Source organism: Felis catus, chromosome D4, assembly GCF_018350175.1.
Source record: "Felis catus isolate Fca126 chromosome D4, F.catus_Fca126_mat1.0, whole genome shotgun sequence".
Classification (NCBI taxonomy): domain Eukaryota; kingdom Metazoa; phylum Chordata; class Mammalia; order Carnivora; family Felidae; genus Felis; species Felis catus.
In genome coordinates, this window is record NC_058380.1 from 12,079,552 (window position 1) to 12,095,669 (window position 16,118).

A 16,118-nucleotide genomic window follows, 5' to 3' on the forward strand; every position below is an offset into this window, starting at 1 on the left:
GGGGGGGGGGAAGCCACAATAATGAGGCTGAGAGTTGAGAAGAAAAGGTGAGCAAATAACGCTGGAGAGAGTGAATCCTGTTTCTAGGAGTCGCTCTCGGTTGCCGCTAGGCAGTGGGTGACCTCTGGCCTGAGTCTGACGGTTCTGCCTGTCGAGCAGGGTTTTGAACCACAAAGGACGCTGCCTGGAAGGCCTGTGTGGGGCCGCGCAAGCGCGAGGCCGGGGTCCCCCAGGCACACCCCCACCCCAGCCCCCGCTCCTACCTCCCCCACCGCATTGGAGAGGATGTGGACGATCTTCTCGTGAGGCGTGGCCACCACGCTCTGCCCGTTGATCTCGATGATCCGATGTCCCACGCGGACGCCGCCTCTCTCGGCTATGCCCCCTCGCATGAGGCTGCAGATCTGTCAGAGCCAAAGGCCACACCGTTAACCCTCACGGCAGGATCGCATGTCGGAGAGCTGGGCGGAGACAGGACTGGCTTTCCTGGACCCCTGCCCTCCGTTCTCCACGGTTACTTTGGGGCATTCCAATCTCGGTTTCCTTTCGCAAGCTACAGGGCTCCGTGGGCGCACAGGGCCACCCGGCCGCTCCACCCCGCCCGGGGGATGTAGTACATCGCAGGAGGTCACGGCACACTGAGTTCCGACTGCCTGTCATCCCAGCTGGGTCCTGGGGAAAAGAGCTTTTTGGACCTGTCACTGAGTCACCAACGGTTTCAAACTCTCAGCCTGTGTAACGCAGGCGAATGCTATTTCCCACATTCACCGCTAGGACTCAGACATCCAACTGTATAATCTGCAGCCTGCTTTTCAGGGTCACGGTTACATGAGCCAAACCCCGCTTTGGGTTTCCAAAGTGTGGCCAGCTGGCCGGGACTTGCTCCTTTTGACCTTCTCGACTTAGCAGCCCGTGTTCAAACTCACTTCCCCCCGGAAAGGACAACGGGGCTGGGTTTTGTCTCTGTGTAGCCGCACATCATGGTGTGCAGAAGCTGTGGGCCGGTGGAAATGAGCTCCCCAGGGCTTGGAGTTGGGGGGCTCGGGGCTCAGCCCTGCAGGGGAAGGCCACCCCCACTTCAAATAGAACATCAGACTTTCTCCAAAAGAGTGTGTTTTTAGTTTACAAAGTTGACATTTCACACCAGATCGTGCGCCTTTTTTAAAATTTTTTTTTTTTTAACGTTTGTGTATTTTTGAGACAGAGACAGAGCATGAACGGGGGAGGGGTAGAGAGAGAGGGAGACACAGAATCCGAAACAGGCTCCAGGCTCAGAGCCGTCGGCCCAGAACCCGACGTGGGGCTCGAACCCACAGACCGTGAGATCGTGACCTGAGCTGAAGTCGGACGCTTAACCGACTGAGCCACCCAGGCGCCCCAGATCGTGCGCCTTTTAAGCCCACGTAGACAAGATCGTGGCATCGTGCGACAATGCTCTGTGACCGAGTGTGTGGACCCCGCAGAGCCCCCCACCCGGTACTCTGGGGTCAGAATGCTGCTTAGGTGCTTCCCACACTTGAGACAAAACCAAGGGACCTGCTGTTGCTATACAACAACTCTTTGTTCATAGCTGAACTTTTAAAATTATTTGCATATGAACAAAGCAAACAAGGAAATATCGGCAGATAAAAACAGGTGTCTGCCCAAAAGCGTAAGGAGTAAGTAAGCCCGGCTCCCTTCCGAAGAGGAAAGTGAGGCCGCTGAGGTCCAAGGAACAGATGAAGGGGAACTTCAAAGCTACTTCAAGGGTATTTCTAAACCTTGAAACAGAATAAAATTTTAAAAACCTACCACTCTTTCAACGTTTATTTATTTCTGGGACAGAGGGAGACAGAGCATGAACGGGGGAGGGGCAGAGAGAGAGGGAGACACAGAATCGGAAACAGGCTCCAGGCTCTGAGCCATCAGCCCAGAGCCCGACGCGGGGCTCGAACTCACGGACCGCGAGATCGTGACCTGGCTGAAGTCGGACGCTTAACCGACTGCGCCACCCAGGCGCCCCCCTACCACTCTTAATTGAGATTTTTAAGGGGGAAAAGAATAGTGTTCTTCAATGTGGAAAGATGAAGGGAAAGAGAAGGAGAGCACATCCAAAATCTAAAAAATCAAGGTCGCAGACAGAGAACAGGATGGTCATCAGAGCCCACAATTACTGTGATTGCAGAATAAGGCAAACCAGCACAAAAAGGGAGTAATGCTGAGTATGGAGTTTCCGTGTGGAATGAAGAAAAAGTTCTAGAAAGAGACAGTCGTGACGCTTATACCACTCTGTGAATGTACTTTAATGCCACTGAACTGTATGCTTAAAGATGGTTTAGACTGAGGGGCACCCAAGTGGCTTAGTCAGTCAAGCGTCTGACTTCAGCTCAGGTTATGATCTCACAGTTTGTGGGTTCGAGCCCCGCATCGGGCTCTGTGCTGACAGCTCAGAGCCTGGAGCCGGCTTCGGATTCTGTCTCTCCCTCTCTCTCTGCCCCTCCCCCGTTCATGCTCTCTCTCTGTCTCAAAAATAAATATTAAATTAAAAAAGAAAAGTATTGTTTCCGGACAGATATCCACGTGATGAAAATACTCTTCATCCCTAAAGTGCTATTCAGGTTAAAAGGGCAAGGCAGAAAACATGCACGCATCACAGCCATGGGGGCCGGGGCTCTCCACCTGCACTGTGCCCTGGAATCACTGGGGAGCCCGCCCAGTGCTGCCCACCCCTGGTGGGGGGCTGGGCAGCTCTATAGGGGCTTACAGGTGTACCCAGGTGGTGACACAATGGCATCCCCTGGCCGGAGGGGAAGGACGCACTTGGTGACACATCCCAGACTATCTCAAGTTGGCAGCTGGGAGGCTGACCCTTGCACCATCACAGAGAGATTCAGGGCCAGGGCTCTGGGAACCACCCTTCTCTTCTCATGTGCAAGGGCACAGGATTCTCTGCCCACAGGGGCACACAGGGCCCGCCCTCACTCACTCCTCCCTCTCCTTGCTGGGTTCTCTCAGGGAACTGCCTGGCTTTAAAAAATAAAAATTTGGGGCCTCTGGCTGGCTCAGTTAAATGTTCAATAAATATATATGCAGATGAATGAATGAAAAATTTTCTCGATCTATAAAATGAGTTTTGACTAGATTTTGGACCGTGTACTTAAATAATCGTCAAGAGGCGCCTGAGTGGCTCAGTCGGTTGAGCGTCCCACTTCAGCTCAGGTCATGATTTCACGGTTGGTGGGTTCAAGCCCTACACTGGGCTCTGTGCTGACAGCTCAGAGCCTGGAGCCTGAGTCTGACAGATTCTGTGTCTCTCTCTCCATCCCTCCCTTGCTCATGCTCTATCTCTCTCTCAAAAACAAACATTAAAAATAAATTAAAAATAAAAGTTAAAAAACTAACACTGTGCCATGGTTTTATTTGTCAGATCTTTGGAAGAAAGTGTGGAGCCCTACTTACGATTCCATTCTGGACGCTGAAACCCAGCTGGTAGCGGAGGTCCGGTCTCCTGATCAACACGGTCGTCACTGGAGGACACCTCACGATGTTCAGCTTGACCCGGGGCTGATTCTTCAAACCCTGAAATGTGAATGGAGCACAGTGGAGATGGTGACCGGTAAGGCGGGCAGAAGAGATCCAAGCAGACAGCACCAAAGGCAGATGGAGTCCTAAGGAGTCCCAAGGGATCTTCCATTATTTCTGGGACTCACGAAGCAGACCCGCACACAGGCCGACCGTGCCCAAGCAGGGACAATCCACTGCTAGCCTGTACCAACTCAGGGCCCCAAGAGCTCATTGACCCCTCACACCTGTGGCCAGTGTGCTCTGTGAGCGCACAGGGCTTGTGGGAGACCTGGGGAGGCTGCTTAAGAATCAGCCACTCTGCGTTGGCACCACGTGTGGGCACCCTCCCCTCACGGTCCATCAAAACCCGTGCAGCCGATGAAACCAGCCCGTCACTGAGCGTGGGCTCCTGCTGCCCACAGGAGCTGTCTCCTTCAGTCTCCTTGACAAACTGCAGCTCTAACTATGTCCATTCTACAGAAGACACCGAGGCTCAGAGATCCTAAGCAACTCACCCCACTTCGCCCGCAGCGGGATCCAACCGGACATCTGTTCTGTTTTCAAAACCAAGCATTTCGCCTACACCATGATCCCCCCTAAAGACAAGGGGACAGCGTGTATCATTCATGAGTAAGGCTTGCTCGACCAAGCAGCCAGGGAGAGCAAAAGAATGAATTTGTGCCACCAAAGCTTCTATTCTGGCCTTGCACGGGGCCCTGTTGTCAGCTTACTTTCCTACCCGGCTCGAGTCCAGGGCTCCTAACATCTGACTTCCCCACTGCCTTTGATGGATTGCAGTTGGTCCTTTCAACGTGTGAGTTTTGACGGTGCTCAATTTAACTTCCCACCTCCAGCATCTCTGCCCGTCTCCTGGGCGTTCTGAATCGCTCTGCTTTCTGCCGGATCGGAGCCTCCCAGGGGCTGCAATTTGGGTAATGCTCGGTGCTCATACGCAGGCAGCCCTCGCCAGCCACTCTCTGTGGTTTCTGGCAGATCTCTGGGAAGCTTCTCTGGTTCACAAAGTGATGATGTCCAAGTGCAGCAGCAGCAGACAAGCTGAGAGCAGTTCTCCCCGGGCAAAGTCCGCCAGGGACTGGCTTTCTGCATGACACAGGCCTGCTGTCCACGGGCACAGGGCTCCACAGGGTTCCGATGCGTCAAGCTGTGTTTCCGCCTCTGCAGCCGGGCGTCCTCAACACTCCACCCCTCCCTTCCTCCACCTCTGTCTCCACATCACCCAAATAAGTGGTGGGTGACACCCGGAGGTCCCCTCCAGCTCTAGTTCTGAGTTCACCCTTTCCACGCATTCCTTCCCTCAGCGTATTTGCCAACAACACCACGTCTCGACCATTATGCTTAAAAACACCCGTTTCTGCTCAGATCATGATCTCACAGTTGGTGAGATCAAGCCCCGCCTCGGGCTCTAGGCTGACAGTGTGGATCCAGTTGGGATTCTCTCTCTCTCCTGCTCTCTACCCCTCTCCCACTCACGTTCTTTCTCTCTCAAAATAAACAAACATTAAAAACTATTAATGAAAAACCAATTTTTAAAATTAAAAATGGGCATCTTTCAGGAAGGTGGTGCTCAGATATTAATGCGCATACAGTTGACCTTTGAACAATGCAGGGGTCAGAGGCGCTGACCACCCCCCTCCCCCGCCACCGACCAAACTGTGCGGTTGAAAATTCACATATAACTTTTGAGTCCCCTGAAACTTAACTACTAACAGCCTACGGTGACCAGAAGGCTTACCAATAACATTAACAACACATATCTTGTAGATGGATTATACACTGTGTTATTATAATAAAGTAGGCTAGAGAGAAAGCAAAGGTTGTTAGGAAAATCACAAGTTAGAAAATACATTTCCAGGACTGTGCTGTATTTATTGAAAAACACCTGTGATAAATGGGCCCGTGTAATTCAAGCCTGTGTTGCTCAAGTGCGTGTCTCTCTCCCTCCGGTGCCTCGTCTTTCTCATCCACTTGACTACTCAATATTTACTGATCACTCCCCGCGTGCCAAGGCTGGTGTTAGGCAGCGGGGAGGGCTGCAGGCACACGCAGGGCAACCAGAGGGGCTGGCCCCCCTTCCCGCCCTCCACAATCACACAGCAGGAGACCAGGAATTTGTTTGAACCAGAGGGAAGTATGCCCCCAAAACGAGCACACAGAATTCCAGCTTCAGACAGTGCCACCAGCTTTGAGTGCTTACACCTGTGCACCTCTGGGGTGACGCAGGTGTGCATGTGACGCTCAGAGAGCACACCCTGAAAAGCCAGAGAAGGACTCTATTTTCTCAATTACCCCCCAAAAGCTCACATCGCTCCGGTGGGATCCTTTCTCGTGTGCGTGAATTGACTGAAGAGGCCTGATTTGTCCTTCAGTGAACGAAGTTCTAGACTGAGGAAATGTGCTGCCAGATGAGGCTTAAAGAGGCGGCAATTTGGAGTAGCCAGAGAACGCCACTGCTCCGCCGTTCCCCATCAGTGCTCCAAGTTGGGTCCCATTAACTTGGATTTCTGAGCTGCCATCTGAGAGGAGATGCCAATTAAATAAGCGGTCATTCTGTCCCCATGACAGCAGTGGCATGCTATAGCAAATTAAGAAATACTGTGGGAGAGGAAGGGGAAGGGAGAGGGGAGAGGGGAAGGGAGGAGACAGAAGCCAGAATCGTCTCTATAGTAACAGGAAAGCAGGACCATGATCCTGTGGAAGGGAGAGGAAAGCGGTGCTCTAGTTTAAAAAAGAAAAAATAATCAGGAGGGCAGGACCACAGAGGCAAGGAACTGCCTAAGGAACTGGCAGGAACAAGGCAAGGAACTGACTGCTAACAAGCTTTGCCTACCAACACTTACGCCTTAGGAATTAGGACAGGAGAAACAGGTGCTAGGGAAGAAAGCAATGAAAAGGATTCATTACCTCTAACTCTTTTCTAGAAATGTTTCTATTTTCCTATAACTGGGGGTGGCGGTGGGGGAAGTCAACATGCGTTAAAGTGGAAAGACACAGAATACATGGTGTAGACCCTTGTTTCTCAAAGGGCTTTGGGAGACTGGTGACATCACCTGCCAGCTTGCTGAGGGAGAATCCCACCGCAGACACGTGCAATCAGCATTTCAACAACAGCCCCAGGACTTTCAATTCAAAGTTTTCTAAGCCGTGAACTATCCATCTATGGATCCGTGGGGATGAGAGCTGCTAACTTCACTGCAAGGTGCACTGGCACAACAGTGAAATGAGCTACCGACCAGAAGCCCTGGAGAAGCCCAGAATATTCCCCGGCGCTGGCCCCACAGGTGGGGTGGGGCAGTGTGATCATGTGCTTAGGTGGAGGCAAAAGAGGTATGCCGTCTAAAATTTAAAATTTAGACTTTAAAATTTAAAAAAGATTTCATTTTTTGAGAGAGGGTACCAGTGAGCGAAGAGCAAAGAGGGAGAATCCCATGAGGGAGGGAGGGAGGGAGAGAGAGAGAGAGGGAGGGAGGGAGAGAGAGGGAGAGAGAGGGAGAGAGAGAGAGAGGGAGGGAGAGAGAGAGGGAGGGAGAGAGAGAGAAGCAGGGCTTCCCCAAAGCAGGGCTCGAACTCACAAACCCTGAGATCATGACCTGAGCCAAAGTCAGATGCTTAACTGACTGAGCCACGCAGGCGCCCCTGTCTAGGGAATTTTAAAACAATATGACAACCCACAGAAAGTCTGCATTTGGTGCTGGCAATCCTAGCTGCAGTCAGTGGTAAAATTCTCGTCCCAGGCAGGATGGACCACTCGCATCTCTCTGCTTGACAAAGCAGCACATCTCAGGGCACCGAGGACGGTAGGCTGTGTCCTGGCTGGACCTGCCGGCTACGTCCTCGTCTGCTGAAGGCGGCCCTGGAGGCACTGGTTTTCTTGCTCTGCCTCTTCAGCAGTGATACCGTGTGGCCTTTGAATTCTGATTCCACAGAGACTCCATTTACAGACATCAAAGATCAGCTCCCGGTGCAAACAAACCTTCTCCCCGTAAGAAATTGCTTCCAGGGTGCTCTGATTGCTCGCGGAGCAAGCTTTGTGTCTACCTTGATGAGAGAGAGAAGATGAGTCCTTGTGGGGCCCCTGCGCCTGGCACTGGCCTTGGGGTCTCAGCCTCCCTCATCCGGTCTGCCTTCTTACATCCGGATGCAGCTGTCTGCAGGAGAAACCTGGGCAGGCCATCTGCACCCTGGGGGTCTCTGATGGCTTGTCTGTGAACCAGGTGCCCATGAGGGAGGGGGGCTGGCTGTCGCGAGGAGGGAGGGAGGGAGGGAATGAAGGTGGGCGCCGCCTGGCAGGTGCGTAACGGGCACGGGCAGGAAGCCTCAGGAAGCTTCTCCTCCGCATTCTCTCCCTCTTCTGGCTCCTCTTCCCCAAACGTTTCCAGGCCCAGATCCACTCCCCATGCTCCCTCACTCACCTCCCTCTCTCTGAATGGATCCCCTCCCCCACCTCTGAACCCCTGCACTCCCAAGACAGGCTTTCTCCGCCTTTGCACTTGGGCTCATTCTCTGCATGGGGCTGGGTGTCTGGCAGCATCCTGCACCTCTACCCACGAGATGCTACAGCATCTCCTTCTCCCAGTTCTCTCAACCTCAACTGTCTCCAGACCCTGCCAAGCTTCTCCTGAGGAAGGAGGTGTGTGTCAAGATCCTCGGCCGAGAACCACTGCCTCAGGGGCTGAGTGATATCAAGGGGGCTGAGTGACCTGGACCCACCACTGATGAGTGATTCCATCACTTTTCTGTGCCTCAGTTTCCTTACTTGCACAACGGGCATGACAATAGTACCTACCCTACAGAAGGCTGCCATGAGGGTTCCACCAGCAAACGCGCACATTCTCATAATGGTGCCAGGGACACAGCGCTCAGTTGCCTTTAGCTACCTGTTCTTTCCTTCACATCTCTCCAGCAAGATCAAGTTCCTGGGTGCAGACTGTATATCGTGTGTGTCTGGTTCCCATGGCCCCTCAGGGGTTTTCATGCCCGCACAGTGTTAAACAAGTCATTTGCTCACTAGTATGAAAGGGTATCCGTGAACCTTGACACGTGTGAGTTGCCAAACGTGGGTGGGTCCTGTGTCCCCGCTCCAAGCCCCCAGACCCCTGGTCTCTCCACGGTACCACACCACTAAATCAGCCTTCCCTGGCTGTGCTCAGGCTTGTCTCCACCGGCTGCAAAGCCACCCAGTGCCCATCAAGTCAAGCAGCAACTCCAGAAGGCCGTTTCCCTTTATGTTATCCACCCGCCTAGATCTTACTCTTCCCTTCCAAGCCCACCTTAAAAATCAGAAAGAATTCTCCTCCCTCTGCGTGTGTGCAGCATTTCTCCTCTCTGTTGCCATTAGGCCCACCGAACCCTTTCAGTGATAAATTAGCCTCCACAGAAGTGCTGATATTCTGCTTCTCCAAAGTTCAGCTCTGCCTAACGAGGCCCAATTAAACATTCATGAGTGAATATGCACGTTCAAGGTAGGGTCTTTTATATATATATATAATATATATATATAAATATATACATAACATATATATTATATACATAATATATATAATATATAATGTATATAATATATACTGTATATATAATATATATGCAATATATATGATATATACAATATATACTATATATTATATGTAATATATAATAAACATATACATATATATGTATATATAAACATATAAACATATATATAAATATATATGTGTGTATGTATGTGTATATATACATACACACACACACATACACATATATATATTAAAGGTAGGGCATTTTAATTTATATATAATATATAATATAAACATATACATATATACATATATATGTATATATAAACATATAAACATATAAACATATATATAAATATATATGTGCGTATGGGTGTGTATATATACATACACACGCATACATACATATATATTAAAGGTAGGGCCTTTTAATTTATATATAATATATAATATATATAAAAATATACATATATACATATATATGTATATATAAACATATAAACATATATATAAATATATATGTGTGTGTATATATACATACACACATATATATTAAAGGTAGGGCCTTTATATATATATATATATATATATATATATTTTTTTTTTTTTTTTTTTTTTTTTTTTTTTTTTTTTTAAAGTAAGCTCTAACCCAGCATGGGGCTTGAAATCAAGATCCTGAGACCGAGAGTCACATGCTCTACTGACTGAGCCAGCCAGGCGCCCCAAGGTTCTTTAATCTTTAATGTATGTTAAGGGGTAGAGAATTTATTCAAGTCTAAGATGTAACAAAAAGAAATTAAATGAGGTCAAAGAGGACTATTTTTTCTCTGCGAATGATAATCTGTGGAGAAATCAGAATATATCTGTTTCACTAAAAACGAAGAGGCACCCCTCTGTGTCCTAGACGCTTAATTTGACTTCCCACCCTCTGCCTGCCCAGCCATGGATGTTGGCTTTTGTGATTTTATTTCGAATAACCATTATATGAATTCATTCACTCTCGCAGCCCATATACATGCGCGCGCACGCACACACACACACACACACACACACACACACACACACACACACACACACGCACAGCTATGTTCTAGGTCACAGGCCTTCAGGAAACCTCGAGGGATGAAACAAAGTCCTAGAACCCAGTCTGCCTGTGGTGTCACAGTGCTTGGCTTGGAGCTGGGGTCTCTAGATACTGAGGTGAAGGAGAAATGTTCCTACTGGCCATGCAATCAGCAAGTTCCCATGTGCTCGAGAAACTACATATGGATGGGTCACTTCTTACAAGAAAATCTAATTTCTTCCTCTCACGTATTCCTATTAAAGTTTCATGTGAGTAGCTCTTCTCAGCCTTGAGCAAGAGTGTCTGTTCAGGTTGAACGAGAAGGAATGACATTCACATGTAAGAAGGAACACACGGCCCGTACCAGGAGTTCCCCCGTTTCTCATAGCACCTGGCACGTGTGGATCATGTTACATAAGCTCTGGGGGTGGGGGGCACGCTCACTTGGATCCCAGCCACGGCCACTGTGAAGGAAACCGTGCTCTCAGACCTGAAGCATTTCCATGATTTGTAACAGGGATGGCCAATCACCTCAAGTATATCTAGCGGATTATCAGTGATTATCTGGATTACTGGGCTGTGGAACTTTGGTGGAGGCTGGATGCAGGCTTAGGGGAATAGAGTGCTGTGACTGATTAGTGATGCCTGCGACGGCACAGACAAGAGAGTGGTGTTATGCGAGTCAAATAGACCGTCTTTGATCAAAAAATGATTTCAGGGAGGAGCCTGTTAAGAGCCTGAGGGCAAGCCCATGCCTTTTGTGTTTGCGTCCTCCTCTGTGCCAGACCCTCAGTTTATGTTCATAGTGCTAATGACTGAAATACAGTCATACTTCATCCTTTTTGGGTTTTCCCATTTCCAGGTACCTTAATAATGCTCTGGCAGGTGGACAGAGGTAAGCCCACCAGGCTGGTGCCATTTATGGACATGATCTGGTCCCCGATATTCAGCTTCCCCGATTTCTCGGCGGGGCCTCCATGCATCATGTTGGCGATGATCACCGTTGGCAAGATGGACCCCCAGCCAGACTCCACAATCACTACACCCAGGATTTCTCCTTTCTGCTTCTCTATGAAGACCTGAAAGGGAAGGAAAAAACAAAACAAAACGACAACACTTAGAAAGCCTGAATCAGTAACCCCAGGGTAGTGACACAGATCAAAACTTTTCCCCACTTCCTATCTGGACTCAAGAAAGACATTTCCCTCAGGTGCCTGGGTGGCTTAGTCGGTTAAGCATCTGACTTCGGCTCAGGTCGTGATCTCACAGTTTGTGAATTTGAGCTCTGAATCCGGGTCTGTGCTGGTATCTCAGAGCCTGGAGCCTGCTTCAGAATCTGTCCCTCTCTCTGCCCCTCCCCCGCTCATGCTGTCTCTCTCTCAAAAATAAAAAACATTACAAAAAAAAAAAAAAAAGGAAGACATTTCCCTGAGGTTCCAACCCAAATGAGTCCTGTCTTCTCTTGATTCCACGGCATTTGGTAAGAAACACAGGTCCATATGATTTCTTGTAATTCTCGTGCCACATAAGCAATCTTGTCTTTGGCAATATAAACACAAAGAGCACCGGGTGCTTTTTTCTGTAGTCCCCAGGGAGGGGGAAAGAGGCTGTGTAGGTGGGGACTTCGGTGGCGCCTTATGGTTTCCAGAAATAGCTTTTGGGTCCTATACACCGGCTGCCCTAATCCCCAGCGTTTCACAAGTTCTCTCCAACACTGAAGATTCTTGTGTTAAAAATAAATAAACAGACATTATAGACATTCTCTCTTTGCAAGGAGAAAACTGAGGACGAAGGGGAAAAAAATGATGCTAAGCTTATCTCCACCGAAAGGTTGGTCGAGGAAGTGGGAAAGTCGTATTTTAGATGGGCCTAATTGCTTCCTAGGCAGGGCAGAGAAGACAGGAGTCAGTGTTGGTTATCTGCAGTCTCGTAAGATTTGTGGACACGCTACTAAGGGGCAAGTCACGTTCTGGAAGTATCTGACAAAGAGAATGTGTATTTATTTATTCAGATTCGCAGATACACACACACACACACACACACACGCACACACTGGTGGCGGCTGCTGGGCCCTGACAAAGGCTCCTCACAGGCTCACGTCCCTTCTCCTGGCTGCCGAAGCCCACAGCTGGCCGCTTCTCTGGAGAGCTGCCCAGCGGGACACATTCCCTATGACGGGCTGTTCAGTTGTGTCCTCGAAATTCATATTCTCCAGTATCACAGTATGACCTTATCTGGGGGCGCCTGGGTGGCTCAGTCAGTTAAGCATCTAACTTCAGCTCAGGTCATGATCTCACAGTTTGGTATGTGAGTTCGAGCCCCGCGTCCGGCTCTGTGCTGACAGCTCTGAGCCTGGAGCCTGCTTCGGATTCTGTGTGTGTGTGTGCCTCTCTCTCTCTCTGCCCCTCCTCCACTCACGTTCTGTCTCTGTCTCAAAAATAAATGAACGTTGAAAATAATAAATAAATTTAAAAGAATACTACCTTATTTGGATACAGAATCTTTGCAGAGGCAATCAAGTTAAAATGAGGTCATTAGGGTGGGCCCTAATTCAGTATGACTGGTGTCCTTACAGGAGGGGAAAGTTTGGACACAGACACACACGCACATAGGGGAAGATGATGTACAGACACAGGGATAAGACAGTCATTTCCAAGCCAAGGTGAGGGGTCTGGGACACACCCTTCCCCCACAGCTCTCAGGAGGAACCGACCCTACGGACAACTTGACTTTGGACCGCTAGCCTCCAGAACTTCGACGTTTTTTTGTTGAAGAAACCCAGTCTGAAGTACTCTGTTAAGGCAGCCCTAATACACGGATCCACCCTCCTCCAATCTTGGTCAGTCAACAACTGACCAACACAGGGTACAAATGTCTGCCAAATCCTTTGGCCCAAGGTGGGACAAGTCTTCCCTGTGACCCAGAGCTTCCTCTGGATCAGAATGAAGCTCACCTCCAGCAATGCCACGTTTCTCTAAGCTTAGCGTCCCTACCACCCTGCTGCCCACACTCACTTTTTCCTGACTGCCCTCTCTCCCCAAATCCCTTGAACAAGAATCCTTGCCTCAGGCTCTGCTTCTAGGGAACAGAGGACACCAAACCTACATCGGTGGATAAAAAGAGCACTTTCGAATACAGTACTTTGTATCTCCTTGGGGAAACCGAGCCCCTGGACTAGACTTTGAAGACACCCAGTTCCGACCTGAGCCCGGGGGGGGGGCCTCTTCCACACAGACCCCATGCTCCAGCCATGCTGTCTCATTCACGGCCCCCCAGACAGCTCCAGGCTTCTGTACTTTGGCCCAGCTCTCTGCAGTCTTTTACACTTTCCAAAGAATACCCAGACCTCCAGCCCAGCTCCAACGGCTGCATTTGCCTCCAGACACTCCTGCAAAGCTCTGTCTGAAGCAACAGGCCGCCCCTGGAGGAGCACAGAGTCTGTCACCTGAGACCCGACATCTGCTCCATTCTCACAGTGGTCTCTGACCAGTGCTTGTGCTCAGTACCATCACTAAACTTTTCCGTGCCGTTTCCGAGATGGTGGGCTTGGGAAGGCGGGGTACGGGTCCTGTTCACCTCTGGAACCCACCCCAACCCTCGCTCAGGACTGCCCGGAGCAGAGGACGGTCCACCTTGGTGACAGGCCCTCACGAGAGGGGAGCAGGAGTCGGGCCTGAGTCCCCGGCAACGTCCCGCCGATGACGCGCTCCTCCCTCAACCGTCCCACCTTCCCTCCCCGGCAGGGCTGCCCCCACACTCCTGGGGCTCCTGCCCCTCCAGCCGAGCTCGGAGAAATACCTACATCTTTGCAGTTTTCCGACTTGGAGAAGTGGATGAGGTCGTCGTTGTACATGTCCTGGGTGTTGAGCAGGTCACTGTACTCCTTCTGGCTGAGGTCTTCAGGGTTAATCCCGTTGGCCCTGAGGAATTCCTGGTATGCCACGCTGAAGGCCTGCCCGATGGACTGTGCGATCAGCTGGGCCTGGATGGTAGCCGGAGAGGGAAGACAGAGGTCAACGAGCAAGCCCTGCTGGCGAAAGTGCCCGGGTCCCTGCAGGACCGGGAGCCCCAGGCATCAGCCGGGCCGGTGGGTCGACACGCGGCACCAACCCCTGCGAGGGGCCGTTCCCAGAATGACTAGGGACGTGTCTTACTATGATAGTGATCACAAGGGAGCCACTGGCATCCAGTGGACAGGAGTCAGGGCTGCCGGACCCACTGCCACGAAGAGGACGGTCCTGCCCAAAGATGAGCCACTCTACACCCTGAACAACTCCCGAGCCCACCGGACACTCGTACCCATGGACCACCCGGATCAAACCATCTGAGTCCAGGGTGCCACTTTAACTTATGTAGAACACAAAGGCATTAACTGCACGGTTCTAGTTCATGTGGAAGGTTCCGAGCACACAGCTGCTATGTTAAGTGAGAGAAAATGATGACTGCTTCGTCCAGCATCTTCCCCAAGACGTAAGCTTCAAGATTTTGGAAAATCATTAGCAGCAATGCTATCGGTGGTTATCTGGGTGGCCAGCAAATCACATCACCAGCAGCCTGTGTATTTGCTGCACACTGAGGGGATGCTGCATGAGGGTGGGGCCCGTCTACACGTCCATGTTCCTACTGAGCTCTCAATTCAAAAGGTCAAAAAGAAGGGTTTCCAATATTCAGCGAAACGCTATGTCGGCGTAAGCATGGGACGGCTCTGCTATTCCTTCTGGAATGGACGGGCCTGAGCGTCGACATGCTGTAGTAAGTACAATTTTATTTGGGCTTGCTTTCCTTTAATTTTCCTTTGTATTACATTTATGGCAACGCTTTAGTCTGTGGACACATTTTCAAAGGGGGAGGTTCTATTACCTATGAATTTTATTTCAGGACGGTAACGGGGCACCACAAAACATCTGTTGTAGGAAGGGGGTTCTGGGTCCCGCGGAGTTGGAAACCCTGATCGAGCCCAACCCGTAGTGTCCAGGTGAGGAGACTGAGGCCCAGAGACGTGAAGGAACTTGCTCAAGGTCACACAGCTCACGGGGCAGGAACTGTGCTTCTGTAGGTTCTTTCTCGGCAGCCTCTCCCTGCATTAATTCACCCACGCTATGAATTCAGCTCGCTGGCCGCCACCAGCATTTCTCACACGCCTGTGCTTCATTCGGCACTAGCCAAGGACCGTGACAGCAGTCCTCGCCTCTAGCCTGTGACCGACGGGAGCACGATAGTGCCACGGGCCCTCATCCTAAGCTCTCGAGACCATGTTTCAGAATTTAGCAAATTTTGGATTTTAGAAAGGCAACAGGGTGCATGTATCACACACGGTCTAAAAACCCCATCGGAACCCGGGGAATTGCGGCGTAGCCAACAGTAATAGTCCTGCAGCAAAATGGAGAAGATTCATGGTAAGCTGGAAAAATCCTAGACATGGTCTCATGGCAGTCCCGGATAGGCTTATCAGCCAATGGACTACAAAAACCCCTTTTGCTTCTCGAAGTCCTTTAGACTTGGGAACTACGGGTCTGTTTCATCGCCCCCGTTGGACAGGCAGGGAACAGAGGCTGAGAGGTGAAGGTAGCAGTTTAGCTAAAAGCAGCTGATGAACACTGAAATCGGAACCTCCTATGGTGGCTGGCTGTAGGCGAAGAAACGCTTCACTTTTCTCACTCTGTGAATCTGGTGACTTCACACGCACGAGTCATGAACAAGGAGGACCGCCACCCCGTGTCCTGAGTAAAACCGGGAGCGAGGCATCGCTACAGGCACGAGAGGCACATGTGGACGGATGACCTGAAAAACGGCAGCACGCGTGCCGTTACTGACGGAGGCCCCTGGCAGACGCACAGGCTGCTGCTGTGTGCGCGCTGTCTCCCGGGGCCACACGGCAGCCCGTGGGGGAGATGCTGTCGTTTTGCGCAAGCTTGGGGGCCTCACAGCCTGTAGGCGGAGGCAGGATCCCGATCCAGCTTTCTTGGCTCTGGAGTCAATGCTCTTCTGTCCTTTGCTTC

At 50.6% G+C, this 16,118-nt stretch overlaps 1 protein-coding gene across 8 annotated transcripts in view; it reads right to left on the reverse strand.

Annotated features, from left to right (window-relative positions):
* The window catches only part of APBA1 (amyloid beta precursor protein binding family A member 1), a 206,265-nt gene that overhangs the window by 4,167 nt on the left and 185,980 nt on the right, over nucleotides 1-16,118 (reverse strand). For 7 of the 8 annotated variants that reach the window (XM_023243334.2, XM_023243338.2, XM_023243333.2 and 4 more), the window contains 4 exons: nucleotides 13,922-14,101; nucleotides 10,986-11,198; nucleotides 3,439-3,558; nucleotides 264-404 (listed from right to left, as the gene is read on the reverse strand). In XM_023243334.2, coding sequence (XP_023099102.2) covers nucleotides 264-404; nucleotides 3,439-3,558; nucleotides 10,986-11,198; nucleotides 13,922-14,101 — 654 coding nt within the window. Of the gene's footprint in view, nucleotides 1-263; nucleotides 405-3,438; nucleotides 3,559-9,749; nucleotides 9,898-10,985; nucleotides 11,199-13,921; nucleotides 14,102-16,118 lie in introns of those variants that run through there. The other variant, XM_045042566.1, reaches the window with a different exon arrangement.